Source organism: Centropristis striata, chromosome 17, assembly GCF_030273125.1.
Source record: "Centropristis striata isolate RG_2023a ecotype Rhode Island chromosome 17, C.striata_1.0, whole genome shotgun sequence".
NCBI lineage: Eukaryota > Metazoa > Chordata > Actinopteri > Perciformes > Serranidae > Centropristis > Centropristis striata.
Genome location: NC_081533.1, coordinates 19,806,072 through 19,831,242, shown reverse-complemented (window position 1 = coordinate 19,831,242; position 25,171 = coordinate 19,806,072). Strand labels below are relative to the sequence as shown.

The 25,171-nt window shown below is 38.8% G+C and overlaps 1 protein-coding gene across 1 annotated transcript in view; it reads left to right on the top strand.

Annotated features, from left to right (window-relative positions):
• The window catches only part of LOC131990219 (adhesion G protein-coupled receptor L3-like), a 229,100-nt gene extending 206,272 nt beyond the window's left edge, over positions 1-22,828 (top strand). Inside the window, exons 20-26 of the mRNA XM_059355625.1 lie at positions 7,671-7,697; positions 9,698-9,866; positions 10,390-10,515; positions 12,710-12,806; positions 17,152-17,277; positions 18,774-18,791; positions 20,113-22,828. Coding sequence (XP_059211608.1) covers positions 7,671-7,697; positions 9,698-9,866; positions 10,390-10,515; positions 12,710-12,806; positions 17,152-17,277; positions 18,774-18,791; positions 20,113-21,062 — 1,513 coding nt within the window. The 3' untranslated portion in view covers positions 21,063-22,828. The remainder of the gene's footprint in view (positions 1-7,670; positions 7,698-9,697; positions 9,867-10,389; positions 10,516-12,709; positions 12,807-17,151; positions 17,278-18,773; positions 18,792-20,112) is intronic.
• The last annotated feature ends 2,343 nt before the right edge of the window (positions 22,829-25,171 follow it).

Sequence of the window (25,171 nt, the reverse complement as noted above, 5' to 3'; positions counted from 1 at the left end):
TTTCTGATAATGTGAAAGCTTAAGGGACAATAATAATTATAAAACTCAAACTTTCTTTGGTGTTTACAAGTTCACAAGTAAAAGTTTCGAAGCCATGCTAAACATTTACCGCAAATTTATTTTTGTTTTGTTTTGGTACGTTTTAAGAGGTTTCTATTAAAGTTTCAGTTTTAGAAAAAGCTTTACTTGAGGCAAGACATCTGGAAGTGCAATATGTTTGTGTACATTCAGGAAAAATGCATTTACCCTTGTTGAATAATGAGAAACTTAAAATCTGTCTGTTTCAATTTAAAGGGCCAGATGAGTGATTTGCACATTTTAGCTTATGTATAACAAAGAAAGGAGTTTATTCATCTCCATGTGATACATGCAGTAGTGTTCAAAAACATAGCAGTCCAATGTGACTAACCAGATTAATCCAGGTTTTTAGTATATTATTTATTGCTACATGGCAAACAAGGTACCAGTAGGTTCAGTAGATTCTCAGAAAACCAACCAGACCCAGCATTTGTGATATGCAGCTCTTAAGGCTGTGCAATTGGGCAATTAGTTGAAAGGGGTGTTAAAAAAAATAGCAGTGTGACATTCAATCAGTGAGGTCATCAATTTTGTGAAAAACAGGTGTGAATCAGATGGCCTCTATTTAAGGATCAAGGCAGCACTTGTTGAACATGCATTTCTTTTTGAGAGCCTGAGGAGAATGGGTCTTTAAGACATTGTTCAGAAGAACAGAAAAACAGAAGACAACCATCAAAATGGATGGAAGAATAATCAGAATGGCAAAGGCTCAGCCAATGATCAGCTCCAGATGATCAAAGACAGTCTGGAGTTACCTGGAAGTGCTGTGACAGTTAGAAGACGTCTGTGTGAAGCTAATCTATTTACAAGAATCCCCCGCAAAGTCCCTCTGTTAAAAAAAGGCAGAAGAGTTACAATCTGCCAAAGAACACATCAACTGGCCTAAAGAGAAATGGAGAAACATTTAGTGGACTGATGAGAGTAAAATTGTTCTTTTTGGGTCCGAGGGCCGCAGACAGTTTGTGAGACGAGCCCCAAACTCTGAATTCAAGCCCCAGAACACAGTGAAGACAGTGAAGCATCATGATATGGGCATGTTTCTCTACTATGGTGTTGGGCCTATTTATCACATACCAGGGATCATGGATCAGTTTGATATGTCAGAATACTTGAAGAGGTCATGTTGCCTTATGCTGAAGAGGACATGCCCTTGAATGGGTGTTTCAATAAGACAATGAGCACAAACACACTAGTAAACCAGCAAAACCTGGTTCCAAACCAACAACATTGATGTTATGGAGTGGACCTTAATCCAACTGAGAACTTGTGGGGTGACATCAAAAATGCTGTTTCTGAAGCAAAACCAAGAAATGTAAATGAATTGATGAATGTTGTTAAAGAATCTTGGAGTGGAATAACAGCTGAAAGTTGCCACAAGTTGGTTGACTCCATCCACACAGATGTGAAGCAGTTATAAAAAACTGATCATACAAGTAAATATTAGTTTAGTAATCACAGGATTGATAAATCCTAGAAACAAAAAAGTTTGTACAAAATAGTTTTGTGTCTGTAAAGTCAACGGCAGACACTGCTTTCTTTTTTTAACACACCCCTTTCAACTAATTGCCCAATTGCACAGCCTTAAGAGCTGCATATCACCAATGCTGGGTCTTCTTGGTTTTCTGAGAATCTACTGCACCTACTGGTACCTTGTTTGCCATGTAGCATCAAAAAATATACAAAAAACCTGGATTAATCTGGTTAGTCACATTGGACTGCTATTGTTTTGAACACTACTGTCAGTAAATTTGCTTCAGTTGTGTAAATCATCGTAGTTACAAGTAAAACGAATGTGAGTTATTTGCAGACTTAGGGCCTTAATACATGCAATTGATTGGTATGAGTATTTTTACACAGAACTGGAATATTACATGGACAAAATAGCAAATTTTTTCCCCCCTGAATGCATTTCTGAGCAAATATAGGCATCGACCAATCATGTTGTGTTGTCTGCACAGCACTTACCAGAGCCACTCTTCTTGTTCTTCTTGTTCACATCACAATAAAAGCCTTAGACATATACACTGCATTTACCAGAGGAAACTCAGAGCTTAGCACTAAAAGGAAACTCAATGAAATTGTTTCTAGTGGCTTAGGCTATACAAAAACTTACCTTGGATGCTGATCTGGGTCTACAGGATCCTGGTAGATGGTCCTTGTTGTCCTTGTTTTGATGGTATTCACATTTTTGTGTAGGCTATTTGTTGTAATCCCACTGTGCAAAGGCCTTTAGATTGAAATAATCAGTCATGTGATCAGTTGTCACATTGAAAATATTGATTAGGGTAGTTTTAAGCACCAAAACATGTTACATACATATATACATTTTACACGTATTGTGTTTTCACACACTGCATGCGAACATACAATAATCTGTACATTAACCCTTTATCAGGCAAAGAACTATATTTGGTAACTTCAGGTAATATTTCGAGAAAAAAAGTTGCAAATTTACTAGATTAAAGTGGCAAATCTACAAGAATAGAAGTCAAAGATTTAAGAGATTTAAAGTGGCAAATCTGCGCAAAATAGTCGCAAATTTACGAGAAAAAAGTGGGACAAAAAGCAACTTTTTTCTCCCAGATTCACCACTTTAACCCTTAATAGGACACTCATTAAAATACTTGCAAATTCCAAATTTCAACCCTAGAGAATATTGGAGGATATTACATACTGCTTACATACAGACTTTTTTTTCTTGTAGATTTGCCACTTTAATCTAGCAAATTTGCAACTTTTTTCTCTAGATATTACCTGAAGTTGCCAAATATAGTTCTTTGCCTGATAAAGGGTTAAACTCCACAGATTTAACCTTCCAGACTGGTTCTGTTACACTTTACAAAGTTTCATTCAGAACTCTGGCAACACGTGGATATCAGAGTTTTAAAAGTTGTTTTTAAGGTCCTTTTACCTTGCACAATGACACAGCATTTTCGGTCACTGTCTTTGACGTAAGCTCCAGCTACCTGGTGTCAGGCCAGGCTCATTCTACAGATGGTGTAAAGTTGTTTTGCCACCCGTTTGCTATGATGGATAAGGGTCTCTGCTCTGTTTTTGCTGTCTGCCTGGCTTTTTTTAAGCCACTCTGGACACATTAGTCTACTTTATGGCCAGCGCTCTGGATGTTTTTTTGTGGCATCACATCACTGGTTGTGTCTCAGCACAGTGGCCCTGTCTGCCCCGCTCCTCTCAGCACAGTGATACACACATAAAAAAAACAATCTTCTGCGAGCATGATACAGCACGCGGAAGCTGCACCATGTCAGACCGTGCTGTGTTTTTCCATCACAAATTCACCGCAGGATGTTCCTCAGTCAAGGCACGGTTTTTAAGTGCTGCTTTTGAGCAGGGCCAGAATGTGACCCGTACTAACATTACAGTCACCACCAGATGATATGTAGCAGAAAGACTACATTTGAAGATATTCAGTAGTCAGTGGATTTGTCACTCTCAGCAAGTTGATATCAACAACTATATCAGCTCTTTGTAAGTGTTTATTAGTTGAAGATTTATGCGTAACTAAATAAAACTGGTTGCACCACAGAGAATTTCTTACATAAAGCTTAGCTTTTTACACCTATGAACGGCCAGGTGTAACTGTTGTGTAGCTTACAGAATTAACTGACAACACTAACATTAGCTAGTGGATATATGGCCCATTTAGAGAGTAGAATAAAATAACTCAACTTTCCTTCTATGCATATGTACATAAAACAAAGTCATACCCATAGTTAGTGGTTTGTAGTTGCCCCCCTAAAACTTACTTTTGGAAGTCAGGTGCTGCTCTTGATGCTACATAACTTTCTGTTTACATAGGTGATTGTTTTTAATTGGACAGATGTTGCTACAGATGTTTTCTAGCAATTAATTTCCACATTTCTAAAGTCTGAATCAGCTACAGTATTTTTAGAATAAAAATAATAATAATAATAATAATCTCAAAGATTTTCATTTGAATAGATGTGTGTTAAGTCACTGTCTATTGCCGAATGAAGAAACCAATGGATATTATATATGTGATCGCTAATGCAACATACTCACTCTTAATCTTGGTGTGTGAGGCAACATACTGTAGATGTAGATTTTTTTCTGGTCTCTGCTAGCATTATGAGTAAATGCTTACTGTGATTGGAACAGTGAGATCCAATAAACACATGCAATTGCCACTTATAACCACAGGTGCTGCCAAAAGATGATCGAAACAAATCTTTGAGATAGCAACTTTAAATGGTGCAACCATATAAAAAAATAACTGGTTTGGAACTAGCTTGTCGTTAAAAATAACTTTACCGACAAACATTGCTTTCTGCTTCTATCATATGCTTTGTCAAAGTTATAATCAGCTCCTAGACTTTTCTGCAGTGTTAATAACAGGTCAATCAAAAGTTGACACCTTTTAAAGTGTCTGGATAGCGAAAGCCATTCAGTGTCGCCACATTCACATCAAATTGAGTTAAATAACAGGCTGTGGGTTTCAGTCCAACAAAGAAAATGCACTTTGCAGCAATGAAAGAACAGCAATTTTTTGAGAATTGTAATGCCGCTGCTGGGATTTTAACATGGCTATTAAGGTCGCCATCAAGATTCTACTCAGCTGCACACCTGGTAATAGAAACCAACACAATGGGTGTCGGATACTTTATATGTGCACATGTAAACCCAGATATATGCACTATACGCACAAACTAATACACAGCCCCAATCTGAAACATCCATTATAACTACACACATACTGGCAGAAATACAGGCGGACCACCTGCAGCCTAATGATTGGCTCTGTAGCTTATAAACTGAGGCACGATGTGGAAGCAGATTGCTTAGCAGAACACTTTGATACAGCTCCAGAACACAACTGGACCAAAGCAGCAGGTACATTGAACAAAGCACTCGTCCAAAATCTGATAATACTTTTCCAGATATCATGAGTCCGTTTCTGTATGTTCCACTGCCGCAGTACACAGCGCAGTTTGTTCTGCAGAAAAATATTGACTGCTGGAGTTCTCATAGTGTCATATGATTTATTACACTGGCCTCCCATAATGCACCAAACAGCTGACCTTCTGACCTCTGAGTGTTATGACTTCGAAGCAGTCTGCAATGTTTCAGATGACCGTTGGAAAATGGTATGAAGCAGCGCTGCTTTTGTCAGCCCTCATTCATCTGACACAGTTTTTAGGTGGAAACCCATTTCTCAACACACGACTGCACAAATATTCAGACGACTAGCTTTAGCTTTGCCAAACACATCCTGTCATAGCCTTAAGCCTTTTAAGTAGGTAAGTCTAAACAATGGTTTATTGGTGTTTCTCTCAACATTTGTCTAATTTAGTGTTGCAGCTTTCTGTTATAACTGAGCCAATCAGATTAATTATTGCCTTACTTTCTATATTAGCTCTTGTTGGAGTTATCAAGGTGAACTGGTTTGATGATGATGATACCACGGGTTAATTAAGTCAATTTAGCTCCGTTTAATGAGGTGTGTCTTTTTTTTTGTCTTATCTTTCTGCTATTTGATTCCTCTTTACGCTCTGATGTCACGTTTTCTGTTCGGATTTCATCACACCGCCTTGTTTTAATATGAATGTTTCATCTCTTTCACTGTGTATCTCTTTTTCTCCCTCTCTTCTTTTCTTTCTTTTGATTAGCACTCACATCTTGCCTTTTTATCTCTGCCTTTGTTTATCTTTAACATCTTTTCTGTTCCTCATCTTCCATTTTTCTTTTCCCTCTTCATTTTAGCTACCGTTATTATGATGGATGTGTTATTGTAGAATGGCACTGGTAAGATGCACCATTTCTCAGTAGAGGATGTAGAATCCAATTGATATTGTGTTTGATGTGTTTTTTCCCTCCTCACCCCCTAATGGAGACAGCGGCTGCTGCTGCCCTGTGATTCATGGATTACAACATGACTTTTGCACCGTTGTGTCTTTAAATACCAATCTTGCTTCTGAATGTGGCATATTTAGAACATGATGGACTGAACATTTTTTAAAGAAAGGTGTGATTTTTGACTTGCGTAGCTTCCTCCCAGTGCAGATGAGAAACTTCAAATGAAATATGCTAACGAGGATGATTTCAGAGATTTAAGAAAAAAATCTCTCTATGCCAACATCAAAAACTTTGTGCTATTGATGTCTTAAACACTTTGAGGTGATTAGCATTTTAAGCATACCTTTGGTTAAATAATTAACACCCTGTCGGCTTGATCACAGCACTTCCTCTTTTCCTCCCAGAAACAGCCTATAAAATGACTCTATACAGATTTGAAACAGGTTGAATTGACCAATTGCAATCTCATACATAAATGATCTGTGACATTGCAATGAATGGCACCACTGCAAATTAAGTCATTTTGAAGGAAATTGGCAGTAATTTGATGCCACAGTCTGAAGTAGTTCTCTGCTTAAAATTGCTCGTTTTTGGCGTTTCTTCTCGACAATTAGCACAATAAAGCTTCTCTCTCTTTTTTGTGCTTCGAAAGCCTGAAAGTGCTCTGCTGCAGCCCTCACAGATGGATTGTATATCTTTATGCTGTATAAGCATTCCAATGAATATATGCTTTTCTGACGAGCACAGCTGAGCTATAGTACTTATATTGCATAGATGCTATATTCAGCATTCTAAGATTTGATTAAAACAGACATTTAATTAGACTTACTCCCAAATAACTTGATTTGCATCGCCATATACTACACTTAACATAAACAATTTTCAGCATAATGACGACAGAAATATGAGCCGATAGGTTCTGTAACTGTTATTGTATAAGTAGCTTTCAGGCATGCAACAGTCCTGACAGGATAAAACTCAACTGAAATGTACCCTCTTCATTTGTAAGTGAGCTGTTATGCTTTTCAGTGACTGTTTTGCAGTCTCTGAAGTTTTGCCTCAAGGCTTCTTCCATGCAGCTCTCAAATTCATCCCCATATTTTTATCTGATAACTCCAGCAAAAGATAAGCCGCGTGCGATATGAGTCGTAGCCTCTTCATATCCTGTCCTCTCTCGGATGCATTTCTCATGACCTCTTGTGTCTCTATCATAAACCATTCCTCACACCAAACTGCCACTAGTTAGAGGACAATATTTAGTCGTCTTTGTGCCCACTGCTTGTGTTTCTGTGTCCATTCCGGGGGCAGTCGCCTTGATGAAGTACCTCTCCCACCAGGTCATTAAGACAGCCCTGGGAAAATTATGTTTAATGGTTGCCCTGGTGAATTCATAAATCATTTATTTTGCTTCACACCTGGCCCATTTATAACAGCTTAAATGCGAAGGTCTGCCAGCATTTATGAGGCGAGCTGGATACTTCAGTGAACCAGCATAATTATCACCTGTAAATCACTAACAAATCTCTTCCCAAAATGTATGACTGTCTGGCCTTGATGTTTGGATGCAGATGCTCTGAATGTAGCTTTCATCTCCACTGCCAAAACAAGCCTTCCTTGTTGCTGTATTGTTTCCCTCTTACTGTCTAAATGTGTTTGTTGTATTTCTGGCCACACATTTTGGATTACACCTCTCCATCTTTTTGTTCTGTGATTTGATTTTTTTCTGCCTGTTTTCTTTTTGTTCTCGTGATATCGCCCAGCTATCAGGATTATGAGCCTGAGATCAAGTAAGACAAAATTGAAATGACCATTTCCCCATAATGCCATCTTTCATTAACTCCCCCATATGAACAAATCCACACTCAAATCCATCTAGGTGGTGCCTCTCTGAATCATTAACATGATTTATTGTGGACTACTCAGTCATGTTGAAGGCCGCATTAGTGTGCACACAGCACTCCTGTGTTAGATATACATAGCCTACTGACGTGACCAGCAAGATTAGTTTTTAATGGCACCTGTATCTCCACACTGCACTCTATAGAAATATTAGTAGTGTAATGTAGATTCACTTATGACATTTGTCAGTTGTCACTTTTTCCAAACTGAATCCAATCCGGAAAAAGGGATGACATAGTTAGCTACAAGCAATTGATGTATTCTTGAAATACTTGAAAATAATGGTTAAAACAATAATAAATCAACTGTTAAAATCATTATTACTGATAAGTCCTGGATATAATGCCTGGCAGATGCATTATTTCTAGGTAATACAGTAGGCTTTAGAATAACCCGCTTGCAGTTATAAATACCATCAACAATTAGGACACAATGCTCAACATAAATTAGTAGTAATTATGACGGTGTGTAAGCGTTTTCACACATTAAATCAGCTGATATCCTCTATAATTTAGTCAACATGGAAAAACATAATTTGAAGTTGCATGCGCACAGATATTTTGAGTAAAAGCGGCCTTTAAGTGATCAGGTATGACCCAAAGCTGTGCTAGACTTGCACTTACAGCGAGCCTAATTATAAAGACCATGCTTGCTAGCTAAACACAGACTGCATGCTTTCTGTAGAGCAGCAGTTTTCTTCCATCTAATGCATTAATAATGCCATACTATAACCAACGACCTCATCATAATTTACAATGAAAACTGTCATATAAAAAGTTAACTTTGCAAAACAGTGATGTATGTCCTTGTGAGACAGCTGGGGGCCTCTATCATTTAACCATACTTGTTATGTTGGTATCCACAATTCTGAACTACGACACTGTGTTGTGCTTAGCAACTGCAGGTTGATGCTGTAAGAATTCCTCCACCTCTCAAGTCTCTGCTAATTTGGACCTTGAAGCTAGAATACCAAGATGTTACCAACCACTGATGTGCACAAAAGCAGAGAAGTTTGCTATTATTTTAGACACTCAGGAATAGTTTCTGTTCACCTGATTACTCTGGTGTGCACAATTGTGCTTTGACAATGCGTTCCACTCAAATTAGAGGCTGAAGAGGGGAACCATAACTGCCTCCTTCAGATGACTGTAAACTAATTTAATCAACTGAAAGGGGAGATCTTCATACATGCAGGCTGTCAGGCAGAATCAGATTTTAATCTTAACTCCGCCTTGTCTACTGCGGCACACAGGGAGTCACCAAAATACCTAGATTGTGCCACATATCTCCGCAGTGTGGCCGCATGAAGATAGAGCCTTTCATTCTTAATAGGCTCTGTGTTCTCCAGGCATTTCTCAGTTCAGCCTCTCAGCCATAGGTATAGAAACCAACATGTAATATACTCATGTAAATAATCTTCTAATGAAAATGCAATATTTGTTACACACTCATTTATTCAGACTTCCATTATCGTTTATATGAATCTTCAGTTTTATGATCATTTATGACTTTTCAAATAGTCAATGGCATTGCTTGAAAGTGCGCAAATAAGGAGAGGAAAAGGTAGCAAAGGCAAGGACAGAATCAGAAAATGAAGATTAAAGCCATTGTCATTTCTCATCAATTTCTTTCCCCTCTTCATTTCTGTGCCTCTTCTCCCTCTCATAGGAAAACCTTTAACTGTGGATTAAATGATTCCTTGACCTTAATACATTTTGGATATTTTTTTTATTCAGTTTTTACACTTCAGTTAAATCTGTGGCTTTCAACCTTGAGTTATTCTCACAATTTCCACTGTTTCTTGCAAGTTCCAACCCAGTTGTAAAAGATTTTAAACATACTAACTTTGTTGAATAGATTGTAAGATGAATGTTCTTTCATATTCCAGATCATGGGTGATTGGAGCCATTGCCTTGCTCTGCCTGCTGGGCCTGACCTGGGCCTTTGGCCTGATGTATGTCAACGAGAGCACGGTGGTCATGGCCTACCTGTTCACCATCTTCAACTCCCTGCAGGGAATGTTCATCTTCATCTTCCACTGTGTGCTGCAGAAGAAGGTTTGTGATCTCGAAACATACACATATGAATGCATATATTGGATGTTTTCTGGTTTGTATTTTTGAAGTCCAAGTAGTATCAACCAATCCCATTTGAGCGGGTTTTGGTTGCATGCAGGAAAAGAGTCCATGTGAAGAGCAAAAGAAGTGGAATGCATTGGCTGAAATGCTATCTCGCAACCCATAGGCTATTGTCTGACAATGATTTAGCTCCTAATTAGCCTTTTTAAATTATTTATCTGCATTAATATGGAGAGCAGGAATGTCATAGATGATAGACATCTGTTATAGGCTACATAGAAGCCCAGAAATATGTGCCCCTGATCAAATGGGTCAACTTATGTCACATCCTACACAAAGATTGTGTAGGATGTGACATAAGTTGACTTTATATATCATTCAATTAATTTCATGCTTGATTTAAATATGCCAGAAAAGCATCAATGAGATATGATATGAGATTGTTACTCTTGGTCTAATCATCATCTTGCATGTACTGTACCTGTTCTTTAATTTCATACAGGTGCGTAAGGAGTATGGAAAATGCCTGCGAACTCACTGCTGCAGTGGCAAAAGTGTGGACAGCTCCATCGGCTCTGGGAAAGGCACAGCCTCTCGTGCTCCAGGACGTTACTCTACGGGGTCACAGGTAGGAAGACTTTTCATGATCCCCCTCTAAGTGCCCTCAACAGGATCTTTTCTATCAGGAACAAATTAGCCTAATTTGTTTTTGGATCACCACTAAATGTTATCTTCAAGTAGTCTTCAGTAGCTCAAAGTGAAGGCGACTTATTCCCAAATAACAATGTGTGACATTACACAGATGTGCACCTCCTCGGAAAAGCAATGGGAAAAGATTGTAAAGGTGACTGCGTAGGTACGCATGATAGATTGCAAGGAAGTACAGCATATGTTCTTGTTTGGAAGTGAGAGCAGGATAATGTGCTCGTTGAGCTAAACATTTTCTAAGTACATGAAGTCAGCCTGCAATTCATTTCCAGCGGAGCAGGCTGCACATTGGTGCAGCGACGCTGACTAAAGTACTGGCTCAAGCTTTGTGGGGAATTTGTTCATGCTGCCAAAATATGTGAATTCTGTCTCCTTGTAAACTGAATTGTTAATGGATTCCTCCCACATTGACATGAAGTATAGGATGAATTGCTATGATACACTGTAATTGAACATCATATCCATATTCTAAAGATTGTGATTTCCTTCCAGTGTTCGGATATAAATAGTCCTTAGAGTCAAGCATGCAGTGGCAACCCACGATACAAGCTGGATTCTGCACACAGATCAAAGCGTTTAATTATACACAGTGCTTTGACAAGATGGCTCTAACCTCATGCTCAGTCGCTTTATACGAGCAAGACAGGAATGGAAACACTCAGAGAGACGTGCTTGTTTATTGCTTACTCTGAGGCTTCTAAATGAATGTGTAATCAGCAAAGTACATTCGAAGCTGTTGGCTATGAATGGTTCAAGTTTTTAACTGTCCAAGAAAAACAACAAGAAGTAGCAATGTCATTTTCACCCCATCTGTGCCTCCAGTGCTGGGGGACAGCATGACGTACAATATGTTAATGAAAGTGTCCGTGTCAGTTTGTGTTCCTGTTAGAATATATGAGCTGTGTGTCACCTGTGGTTGACACAGAAGGGCCTAAAAATGACATTTTTGTCTGAGAATGCAATATTGACCATGTGGGCATTTTTTCCATGTCATTTATGATACGATGATTCAGCTTTTATGAATAAAACATGCTCATGGTCTGATTATCACCCTTAAATGGAGAATTTGAGGAAGAGATTAGGTGGCGATGATGGCAGCAGCGATTACTTAATTAAGCTGAAACCTGTCTGAGGTGCTGAAGGCAATCACAGAAAATCTGCTTCGCTTTATTTCAAGACTTTTGGACTTAAACTTGTCCCATCATTTTAAGCTTGGACCTCAATATTATGTTATATTGTGCATGTGGTGTGCAACAATGTAAACATGCGGTTGCACAAATCATAAGTAGTCACACCTAAAGCATACCTTTATTCAAATGTTCACTGAGATAATAAATCAAGTGAGAAGTAGAGTTATTTTCACATAGATTTCTATTGCCCCCTGCCACCCATTAGATTGAATGCAGATTTAAGGAACTTCCGCATTGGCTATCTATTTTATCTATGATAAAAATTATACTTCAATGCAATGTTATTACTAAAGATTAAGAATGATTATTTGTCAGACCTTTGTTGAAATAAACTTGAATTATACTTTGCTTGAGTGAGCACTTTATCACAAGACATTTTAGAAAATATTTTCTTTTCACCATCACCAAGTCTGTTCAGTATTAATCTGAAATCCTCTGCCAAGCCCCCTGGCACAGGACGGAAAGTAGTCAGCTCTGTGGTTGGATACCCAGACCCTTAGCTTGTGCAACAGCCCATGAGACTCTATCATAATTAACCAGGATGAACCCTTTTGGATTGAGCCTTTGCAACCGTAGACACTGATTCTGAGAGCCTGACTGATGACTTTATTATTGACTTCACCTATCCCAGTACTAGTGCTCATCTTTAATTGGAGGATACTTATCCTCACAGCTCACATGTTTCACGGTTTATAAACTAGATTAAAAAGCTGACAGTCTCTTTTATGTTTTATATCTCCATTGTGTTAAAAGTATGTGAGTCTATGCTTGTAATAGAACTTAAAAAGCATATAATAATGCTTTTTATGTCTGGTTGATTGTCATTTAAATTAAGTCATCCTCCATGTGCAGACTTTGATTTTTCAACAGTGTTGTTCAGAGTGAATATTCTGATGTGTTTTGACATGTTGTTTGTCTCTGCAGAGCCGCATCCGTCGAATGTGGAATGACACAGTCAGAAAACAGTCAGAGTCCTCTTTTATGACCGGTGACATCAACAGCTCTGCATCGCTCAACAGAGGTACTTGGTCCCACAGCAGATATTTACTTGAATGACTCCACTATGAATGACAATAGCCCGGCCTTCGCCTTACAATTAATGCTAATTTAACAGTTTCTTTTTTTCTTTTCCTGAATCGTACTTACAGTTGCTTTTTATTGAAAGGGACACAAAGTCTTTCAGATAGAAATCTCATGTCAAGGTAAATCAGTCATTTCACAATAGTTTGCTTCAGATACTCCACATAATTAAGATTCCTAGCGCATAGACATTTTCTATTAAACTGTTAATTATCATCCAATATTGGAGCGAGTTCTAAAATATGAGAAATTAAATGCATCAGAACTGCTGTCAATAGCTATGTAGCTCCTCATATGGCTGGGTGCGTTTGTCAACAGTTTTGCTTGGATGAAAGAGAACGTGATGGTGAATACAAGGCAGAGATTGAAGGGATTAAAATCCGTCTTTGGTGTCACACTGCTACAGAAAATTATTTATCACATCTTTTATTTTGAAACATCAACAGATCATTTCAACCGTGTAGTAATTTAAAGTAGTCAACAAAAAAAAGTGGTTTAATTTCATCTAAACAATAGGAAATGCAATTATTTGAATGAAATGAATTTGGGGTTTTGTGGCAGGCGATAAGGGTGATAAAATCCTCCCACACCCCACACTGCTGTCTGACTGCACAAGCCCTGAAAGTGAAACTAGGCTTCCTCGCAGGAAAACTGCTGAATAACAACCTAGAAATCAATTCAGTGGAATCCCCTCTCAGAAACACGTTAATAAAAAGTATTTTACCATAATGCATTTGACAGCGGCGCTGTGAATAGAGTTAACTTCGGAGTCTCTCAGGTTGTATAGAAAATAGATACCAGACTACATCTGACATCAAGTGGCAAATACCGCCCTGGCTGGCATCCATCCCTAACACTCTCCCCACTCATCGCATCTGTTGATGGAGGGCTCGAGTTCCACACTGCTTGCTCTCTAAATTCGCTCTGGGCGCCTGCTTGCGTAGACACTAATGCATAGTTACAATGATGGATTAATGTTCGACACGGGGAGGAAGTGTCAAGATCTCAATAATTAGGCACTCAGCTTAGCACCATCAACAGACATTGCTTTTATCCATTGTGGAGAGGCAGAACTGGGGCTGTGTGTCCGGAGTTGAAGAAAAGTGTACAAGGATCTTCCATTTAGGCAAAAGGCGTAGCTAGAAATTATTAACGCAACTTTATACCCCTATACAATATATATTTGTCTGAGAATGCAATATTGACCGTGTGGGCATTTTTTCCACATCATTTATGATACGATGATTCAGCTTTTATGAATAAAACATGCTCATGGTCTGATTATCACCCTTAAATGGAGAATTTGAGGAAGAGATTAGGTGGCGATGATGGCAGCAGCGATTACTTAATTAAGCTGAAACCTGTCTGAGGTGCTGAAGGCAATCACAGAAAATCTGCTTCGCTTTATTTCAAGACTTTTGGACTTAAACTTGTCCCATCATTTTAAGTTTGGACCTCAATATTATGTTATATTGTGCATGTGGTGTCCAACAATGTAAACATGCGGTTGCACAAATCATAAGTAGTCACACCTAAAGCATACCCTTATTCAAATGTTCACTGAGATAATAAATCAAGTGAGAAGTAGAGTAGAGCAAAAGGCGTTGCTAGAAATTATTAACGCAACTTTATACCCCTGGCTTCTTACCAGGCTGGATCTGATAGAGACAACACTCACAGGAGTTCAAGAGTGTGCCTGGAAGTGTGCCGTTCCATCACAAGTATCATAAGGAACAGATGCAAATGGAATCATACTTATCCGTGGCTGCTCCTGTGTTGTTATTAAGAAATTATGAGTTGAGGAGTGAATATTAGTTGCTGATTTGCCCTTTTGATTCTCCACACCCCTGTTTCTTTCCCTCCCTTCGCATCTAAAAGGCGGGTTCGCAGCTGCGCTCCTCTTGAGAGCCGAGTCATGCAATCATCTTGATAGTGTTGCATGTTCAGTTTCTCCCAGCATTGTGGATTATTGCACCACAAAATCAGTGAGGTTTTGGATTTCGTCCAATTTATCAAACACGGACACAATAAGTGGGGGATCTGTCATTGGAAGAATTCAAAAAGGGGCCGGTGTTAATGCAATACGCTGTAATTAGGGCAAGCAGCAACAGCAACAACCAATTAAAGGTTTTTTTTTTTCAATCAAAACAACATTCTGATTTCCCAGCAAAATTATAATATGCCTAATTAATCCCAAACTCAAACAAAAAAATTGAATTAATGCTGAAAGATGAGCTTAAATCAGCAGTACTGTAATTATTATTTTTTTTTAATCTAGAAGAGTCTTCCAAGATAGAAAATATGTCTGTAATAAAAACACCCTCAAAAAGATATAAACCCAACTTTTGAAAGAGTCACAAGGTAATATGAAAATCTTTCTCCATTGCTCTGACAGATTCAGAGCATTAGGAAAGAACAGTGCTCCCTGCCAGAGGATCTAATTGCTGTGTACTTGTACCTTAGATAAAAGATGTTTACCCGCTCTGGCATAGAGCATACTGGAAGCACATGCATGTATCACCATCATAAGTCTTGAATTTGCTGCTTTAAAAATAATAGCATCATATCATGTTGACAGGGGGGAAATAGTTTGTAAACAGGAAATGAATGTGAATGTTTTCAGCATACTTGATATTCCGCATAATATATTCAAACACTTGAAAATAAATTATTTTTATCAACAGCAAAAGGAAAAACAAACATCAGGGAATCTGCACCATTCATGTTTAAGATTGCAGCCCTCAAATCTGCAGCTAATCACAGGGCTCAGACTGTGAAGGTTGCTTTGGTGTGATACTATGTGGTTGGGAAACTGATGAGTCATTCGGGCCAGATCCTGGCAGCAAGTATCTGAGGACAAGCGTCGCATAAATAGAAAATGAGCCTCTGTTCTGTTTGTGTGAAGGAGAGGTTGGAGCAAAGTAATCACCATCTTGACCAAAGAGAGGAAGTGTCATTTCATTCAGGGCTTATTTCAGCAGTGGCACTTTAGAGAATCAGAGAAAATATGTCATCTTTGTAGAAAAAGGAAATATTATACCACATCTGCTCATAAGGTTGGCAGTGCTACAATCAATAATAATAATAATAGAGCAGTATGTGAATGTCCACTAGGCCTCCCTCTGTGCTGTTACTACACCTGTCAAGCTTTGCATTCTCACAAGAGTCCAACTCAGCCCTAAATGTAAAATTATAACAATTAGTCAACCAATTAAAAAAGAGGGAAATGATAAACAATGAATGAAAAGGCCGAACAAATTCCACACAGGTGGAGATTAGGAAAATGGTCCAGGGCAGATTAAAGTGAAAGAGGCCTCACATACAACTCTTCAAACAGGTTAAGGTTGGGAAGGGTTCACTAGATAATATTAATTTAGATTTGACCCAAAGACAACAGGAGGGTTCATGTGTGTTAACAGAATATTGAACTAGCCTGAGAATAGAGATGCTCACATTTTGCAGGTTGAAATCTTGACTTTTCATTACTTTCAATGCCTACACACGTTTTCAAAATTCAACCAGAATGTTTTTACTTGAATGTCAACTTCACATGTAAGGCATCCAAGTTAGCTTAGGCATGCTAAGGATTCAATCATACATTGGAGCAGACCAACACACAGTTTTATCCTTTCTTTGTAACAGATCTTGCCTTTCTGTTCCTGTTCTTAAGAAAAAGACACCAAAAAAAAGCAAATATTTCAGAATAATGCTGATTACCCACACTTTGCTGCAGGCCTGCCGTTCTTACATAGTTACTAGTGTTGTACTGCAATCCCTGAACATTCATTTAAAATCATTTTTAAGCACACATTTCTATTTATTACTCCAGCCTCAAAGGCCAAACAGTGTCCTGAGTGATTATTGTATTCTGTCCTGTTTCAGTCTAGGAATGTAACAGTACATGTGTTGTGTTGGCCATGTCGGTGCTGTTGTAATTGATGTCTGTTATCACGAGTATGCTGCCTGAATGTGGAGCACAAAAACAGGCTTAACACTAATGGCCGGCATTAACAATACAATTAACACACTTTCCATCGGTCCCATTAGCCATGTCAGTTCAGCTCTGCCACTTTCATGTAGTAAAACCCCTCACATTAATGATCATGTGATCATTTGGATGTTAATGGCTGTCATTGCTCAGCTGCATCTGCCCAACTGATATGTATGTTCTCTCTCTTTCTCTCTGTCTATATCTCAATTTATCTACCCACCTACCTTTTTTCTGTCTCAACGCTCTCTTCTGTTTTTTTTCTCTGTCTCACTCTGTCTCTTTCTGGCTGCTCCAGGGGCTATGGCTAACCATCTTATACCTAATGCACTCCTACGTCCTCATGGCACTAACAATCCCTATAATACATTGCTTGGGGAATCGGCAGTCTATAACAACCCTCTGGGCATGTACAACACACAAGGTGTGCTAGCTTCTTTTCATTCTTTAACATTGTGGCTAGGGCAGTGTTTTTTTTCATGTCAGGTCTTGGAGAAACTGTGAGGTTGCACATCTTTGTTCCTGCCCAGGAACAGAAAGCAACTTTATGATTGGAGAGTTGAGAGAAATGGAGTTGCACTAAACTGAAATGCCAGTGTTCACCCTTGAGGGTTTTTACAGGGCTTTGATTAAAAAAAACACTGCTCTAGATGTTGTGTGTAAGCACTGAACAAACTATAGCTTTGTCACAAGAATCCAACAGGTTTGTTGTGCTGTGGGGTTTTTCATTGGGGGTGTATCTTGGCTTCTGGGCAGGGCCTGCAACTGCACACTCAGACATGGCTCTTTTGCCAACATAGACATTGTAAAAAAAAAAAAATTAAAAAAAAAAAGATCTGAATGGGTGCCCATAGGGAGCCGGATACATCCCCAGTCATTTATTTTAAATGTGCTCTAATGTTGTCAGTGAAGCTTGTGTGCCATGTCTTCTGTCTCTCTGTTTTTAGTTCCAGCATTTCTTTTTTTATTATGCTGCTGTTGGATTGTCAAACATTGTTCTTTGCGATATTTGGAAATGAATTTGTTATTTAAATTTAAAACGCAAATAATTTATATTCAATACAAAAGGATAGTCTGAAGAGCAGACATGAGCATAGCTTGTAATTTGATTCTCTTAGTGTTTTAATAAATCTTATAATACATAATTCCCTATTTTAAAGCATGAACGTTTTTACGCCTCTTTAAAAACAAAACTGAACGTTTTATTTGAAAATTTCATTAATTGCTAATTCATATATTCAAACTATGGATTAAAACTATTTTTCTTTGACTATAACACTAATATGAATATTAGATCTGAGAGTTGGAGACCGTCTCTGATCAGCCAAAAATAAATCCACTCACTTCTGGGATCAGTCTGACTATCGAAATGCTATTTTCTCCCTGTGCAGAGCTGTTATTATTTTATTCCAACTCTCGACAGTCAATATGAGATCGCTGCAACTTTGTGAGTCTGTAAAACTGAGAAACTTGTGTAAAACTGAGATAAAAACTCACAGAGAGCTTTGATCAGAGGATAATTTATGTATGCAATACAAGTACTGCATCAGAGCTCGTGACAGAGGGCTATAATTCACTTACATTGCCATAGATGTAAAAGAAATATCCGGAAGGATGAAAATGCTAATGCATCAAAAGATTTACTGGTGCATTTGACGCTCAAGTACCGTTGCCACGTATTACCCCAAGGATTCTGCAAAAAAGCAAAATGCCTTTTTTTCTATTTTGCTAGTAGATATATTGTGTTTTTTTCTGTGGGTACGCCAAATTCGTATGGTGACAAAAAGCGATTGCATTCCAGAAACATTTTCTTGATGCGTCATCAGCATACTGTATGTGCACATTTCTCTTCTACCTGTCACTCTTATGCTTATTGTGTTTTCTTTTCTTCTTTCCTTCCCCTCATGCTGTCCCTAAAAGAGCCCTACAGAGAGACAAGTATGGGAGTCAAACTAAACATTGCTTATCAAATGTAATTGACTTTGGCTTTACTTTCTTTTCACTCTATGCTGACAAAGGGGTAATGAAAACAAAATGTCATTCCCTTTGGAAGTAATAGCATTCTTTTATGACAAAGGCCCTCACCATTTCAAATAGAGCTGTAAAAATCAGTTTAAATCTCATCCTGAATCCCGCTGCTTATTGTAGTTTGCGCTGCTTGATGTAAAAAAGACTTGAGGCATTTTCTGCTTCTTACAGGCAAATATCCATTGGTTGATTGATATTACACTCTAAATGAGCTTAATCCAATTATAGTCAACATTCAGATTCACCTCAACATTTCACAAGCCACATCAATATAAATTGATCTGTATTCTTTGACTATTGAACATCCGTGCCTTTGTTCATGCACTATTCACTTTGATCAAGCCAATGCACTTTTTTGAAGGTCTCAGAAATGAGTCTTGTCAAATTTTCAAGAGGTCAAACTGGTGGGCTTGACACTTTTAACAAGCTGGATGGCCTTGTCTGATGTAGTTTGAATTATCGTCAAAGAAAAAATGTTGCTTTGATGCTGATGGCGTAGACTTGGTCAAACTGATAAAACTTGAAATCTACATGTTCATGCAACAGAGAGAACAGAAAGTCTCCTTTTCTTCCAGCGTGGGTTGATTCAGAAATGTTTTAAGTAATTCATGTCAAGAGAGAGGGCTAGTTATGTTCACACAGACAAAGCACACATGAATATATTATTTTATTTGCAATGCTCATAAGGGACAATATGGCTGGGGTCCAGATTTACAGCTGTTGCTCCAGTGTGTGATCACTTTAAATGTAAAGTGCATGGCTGTGATTTTTGTCTTTGTTTGCTTGAATTCAGTGCATTCAGTGTTGTGTGTGTTTGTGCTGTGCTTGAGCTATGTGTTGTTGTGTGTCACACTCATATTAGTGTTTTCATCACTACCATAGAACTATCTGTAAAGTTGAATGAAAATTTTTTGTAACAGGTAAGTCTGTATGATGTTCATATTTGCAGGCTTTAAATGTAAATATTGTGCTTTATGTCTAACCTTATCCAAATACTGTAGGGTCTTCATTCCCACAAAGTGCACTTTATAGAATTGTGGATGACATTATATGCTGAGAGTGCTTGAGGGTCAGGACAAATTTCAGAATAAAAGGGCCACAGTGTTTGACGAGTGTAATTTGTGTTTGTGAAAATGGCTGACATTTAGCTGTGGCAATGACATCCCATCAGATTTCACCCTTCTCATTCGCCCACTCTACCCCCCCACCCAACCCATATTTGTCATTTCAGAGGGAATCCTGAACAATGCCCGGGATACAAGTGTCATGGATACTCTACCACTGAATGGTAACCATGGCAACAGCTACAGCATCGCCAGCGCTGAGTACATGAGTGACTGCGTCCAGATCATTGATCGGGGTTATAACCACAAGGAGACCACCCTGGAAAAGAAGATCCTGAAAGAGCTCACCTCCAATTATATCCCCTCCTACCTCAACAATTCCCACGAGCGCTCGGCCGAGCAGAACCGGAACCTTATGAATAAGCTGGTCAATAATGTTAGCAACGGTGGCAAGGACAGTGGCTACGGGATGGGCTTGGGAGTGGGGATGGGCATGAACGTGGCGCTGAGCCTGGATGACCACTCCACCTTTGGTCCGCACCACGACGAAGGCCTGGGCCTGGAGTTAATCCGCGAGGAGTCTAACGCCCCGCTGTTGCCTCAAAGACCACCCCCGTCCCTGCAGGCAGTGGAAACCCTTAACAATCACCTCCACCAATCAGCACCGCCGCCCCTTCCACTGGCCCACCACCCCTTCACGTCCGCCACCACCTCCTCCTCGTCTCGACGGAGGATCCCGCAGGAGAACAGCGAAAGTTTCTTTCCCTTACTCACTAACGAGCACACCGACGACGAGGGCTCGTCACCCAGCCACAACCACCAGAGAGACTCCCTCTACACCAGTATGCCCATGCTGCCCGGCCTCCCCGACGTGTCTGCAGAATCTGCTGACGGCTCCAAGGACAGCGGGGACGCCAAGAGCCCAGAGGACATCTCGGATGAAGTTTACTACAAGAGCATGCCAAACTTGGGCTCGCGTAACCACCTCCATCAGCTGCACTCCTACTACCACCTAGGGCGGGGCAGCAGCGATGGCTTCATCGTACCCCCAAACAAAGAGGATCTATCTCCAGAAGAGGCCCAGCCAGAGCCCTCGCACCTGGTCACTAGCCTATAGGCCTGACACCCTCCCGCTCCTCCAGTGTCCCTCCTATTACCGTAGTCCTCTTCCCCACGTCCCCTTGTTCCATCAGTCGTTGGCAGTGGTAGCCTTTCTTTTTATTCTGTGTCCCGAAGACTGAGGCAGAGCAAACGACTGTACTCTCGCTGTAACTGACGACAAACAGGATAATGATTGCTAGGTATGGGGGCTAATATGTGACTATATTTGGTTAAACATTGCGGGAATCTGTTGATGTTGTGTCCATCCCCCTCCGACCCTGTGTGGTTTGGCGTGTTTTGTCTCAGTGTGAAAAGAGACAATTACTCACACAGGATTTTTAGGTCTCAGAGAACTGCATAGCCCCAAACTATACAAGTCTAAACTATAGACTTCACCAGAATAAATGGGAAATTTAAAAAAAAAGGACTATTTTATTATACTTCTGTATCTATATTGACTTTTTGAAAGATTTTCCTCCTCTTTGGTGAGTTGCAGCACATTTTGTTTGCTGAAGTGTCCCTTCAATGAAAAAAAGACAAAAAAAAAAAAAAAAATCAACACAAACACACGTTTTGAACAATTACCATGAAGGAATTATTGATCGTATGCTTTCAGGCATAGCTGTTCTTTTTTTCTTTCATTTTACTGTAATAACAGTTGTTAAAAGAGGGAGAAAAAAACTAATAAGAGAATTATGAGATTTCTATGTAATTGTACAGATAACTAGCATTGCACATAATAGTATGCTTTTTTTGTTCCGAGCAAACCCTTTGTCTCTGTAAATGTAGTGGTTAGGAGCAATTTTGTTCTGTTGTGCTGGCCTTTTATGGGTTTCTGGTACCAGTCTGTTTTTTTTGTTTTCCTCTTTTATCACTTTCCAAGAAATGACCATCTAAATAGAAGCAAAATAACACAAGAAATACCACAACAAAACACTTATCGTGCAGGCATTTTTGTGCTTCATATTCATCTTTGCTTTCAAGTCTGTTTTCTGTTTCAGTTTGAGTTATTTTCCCTTTTTCTTACTGTGTAGATAGCAGAGCTCTGATTCACGGATTGTCAATGAGACAGAATAAGTCTAAGTTTATCATGAGGTGCCCCTCAGAAAGGTTCATTCAAAAGTGCATTCTGCATCTCTATTGGCATTCAGAAAACGCTTGTGCTTCCCAGAAAGAGAACAAATCGAACAAGGATGAGCACGAGGCACTTGTACAAAAAAGAAAGATGGTTGTTTTACTTATTAAAGAGAAAGCTTTTGGAGTGAGAAAACTGGAAGTGTTTTTGTTTTTCTTCCTCAAGGAGAAAATATATTTATTTATTTGTTTAAATAAACCGTAATAAAAAAGGAGGATGCAAGTGAGGTTAGTGGCACAGATAAGTTTTTATTATTGGCTATGATTATGGCTTCTTATTTATTCCTTTTTGTAATGGTTTCCAAGGTGAATGACCTCATAACTAATATTTGTTGTAACAGTGAAACTTGTTTGCCAACAAATAAATTACTGACTAAGATTTATCACTTAGCTATGACAAAAGTTCTGGTGTTTTGTCTGAGTGTTGGAACTCTTTTATATGGATAACAGCAAAGGACCTCCAAATGACGGAACGATCAATCTCTATTTTTTATTTTTAATTATCAGTTAATATCCCTCATTAGCCCTCTGTCCATTTTAGTGCCAAATAAATTTTGGCCCAGCAACAGTGGATGTGCTCTGTATGCTCTGGTCTGCTTTACAATAGAAGCAGTGATTTCATAAGCTGTAATAAATATTTCAATATCATTGCTGGTGTAACCAATGAATTCTTTACAGATACTGTATGTTTTACATGAGTTTGATAAGCAAAGCAGGAGACAAGGAAGTCAGCCGCACTACTCATCATCCTGGCAAAGGACATGAAGAGAGGTATGTATGTCCTGTCCAATAAAGTACCGACTCAGTTACAGTTTTTTTATTGTATTCTGCCATAGCAAATGAACCATAAAGTGCTCATGATCACAATATAATCAGCATATTCTTCAACAATAGAGGGAATTAATTAAATTGTAAATATTAGCAAAATTAATTGACTTTAACTCAACCTCCGCATCTGAAAGTGAAGCTAATGCAAAAGTGACTTAAACCTGCATTCTTTCAGCAGTGGGGCGACTCCACTGGTTGAAAAAAAAAAAGTCTGATTGTATAGAAGTATATGAGAAAATGACCCTACTTCTTCCTTGATTTATTAGCTCAGTAAACATTTTCTATTGAGTTTATGAACTCATTTGCTAGTTGTAAGTCTTCATTCCAGCATGATGTTTATTATGTAAATCAAAACAAGGTATGCTTCAGGGCATGACCACATTGTGATTGGCAAGTTGCTACCACGGTGTACGTTGTGTATTATTAGGTCACAAAAGGTAACAATGACACGTGAAAAAATTGTTGTTTGTATCGTATAGTATTTTCACCATTTTTCAGCTTAAGCTTGACTAGCTTGTGAACATCATGGAGCATTTAGCAGCTACAGAGTGGGAGGAGTTGGTGGAGACAAGAACAAAGTTAAAAGGAGTGAACATTGACCACTCCAATTGAGTTTTGCATCTGCTGGATGTGTAAATAGGCAACATGTTTACCACTTTTTAAGATGATTAAATATCAATGTGGTGTTTACAGCTTGTTTTACTGCCCCTAAGATGTAGAAAGAATCAATCAATACAGCTTTATTTATTAGAACTTACTGTATGAAAAAAACAAAGTGCTATTTGTGTTCAGTATTTAGTTATCTTTATAACACATTTAAATAGCAGAGTTCACTTCTTCATTGTTCTTTGTGTTACTTTGTTGATTCTTATTCAGGATGTTATTGCCCTAATACTTTTGCTTTGATAATTTAAAAGAGAGCAACATAGAGACAAATTCCATGGAAACTATGTGTTTATCTTTTTTATAGCTTGGGTATTCACATACCTGCTGACTTAAACTTCAGAGCAACATGAGTATCTATTTACCTGCCTCCTCAGGCAACTGTGTGCTACTCAGCTGTTTTATTGCAGGTTATTATTTACAATATGGTCAGACATTTGACAATATTTTATGAAAATTGAATGAACAATTTAGATGGTGAACAGGTGACTTTTATAAGCACAATATTTGAACCATTCACAGATAAGGGACTTCATTGAAAATGTGAAAGAACTTTAATTCAAGGCACAATAAACTGTAAAATAACTGAATGATATTACACTTCAATATTGTTTAAATCCATCATATTAATATAGTCATTGTAATACTGTGTGATTAGCAGTCACATTCTTTCTCTCTCACCATGCTTGACTATTGTATTTCACTGTATCCCGCTGTAACATATTGCAGGAAGAAAGGGAGAATTTAGCCCATTTTCTCAAAGCTGGTACTGTGATTGATGGCTGAGTCATTGTGAAAAATTGCCAGAGTTGTTTGGCTCCTCTTATTACAGCCTGGATCTTGCGTCAAAAGATGAAGGAGGGGGGCTTCTCTCTCTGGCCCGTATGCTTTAGCATGGATCTTCACTTAGAGATATGACTTGGGTGGACAGAAAGCGCTCCAGCTGTCACCGCTGCATCATTTTGAATGGCATTTGCAAACCGGGGCGAGTTCATGAAATGTGCTGAAGATGTGACTCTCGCCCCTATCCACTTTATTAATGAGTTGTTACGCAAGCTCATAAGCCACCCCGGCCCCCGATGCTGCCCAGGAACATGCTTGCGTGGCAGAAAATGCCATGGTGTATAAGCAGTGCTGCAGAGTTCTAATGCCACACAGATGGTTACTGGCACATAAAAAAACACAGATTGCCGTCAGCGTATGATTTTTTGAAGTGAAGCAGTACCCTTAATTCACACTGTTTACTCAAGTGAGAATATTTTCTTACTAGCACAAGTGTATATTGATTTTTACTGGGTAGGCCATCAGACTTCAGACTGAAAAGCTTAATTGCTAAAGGTTTTCTGCTTACCTCCCTAACCACAAAGTAACTGTTGACAAGCGCTCAATGCTCTTAGAGCACTTTGGAGGTCCCAAAGAAATAATCAATATATGGTGTGACACTCTTAAGATGCTCTGGTAGATTCAATTATATTACAGGAACTCACAGAAGTCTGTGTA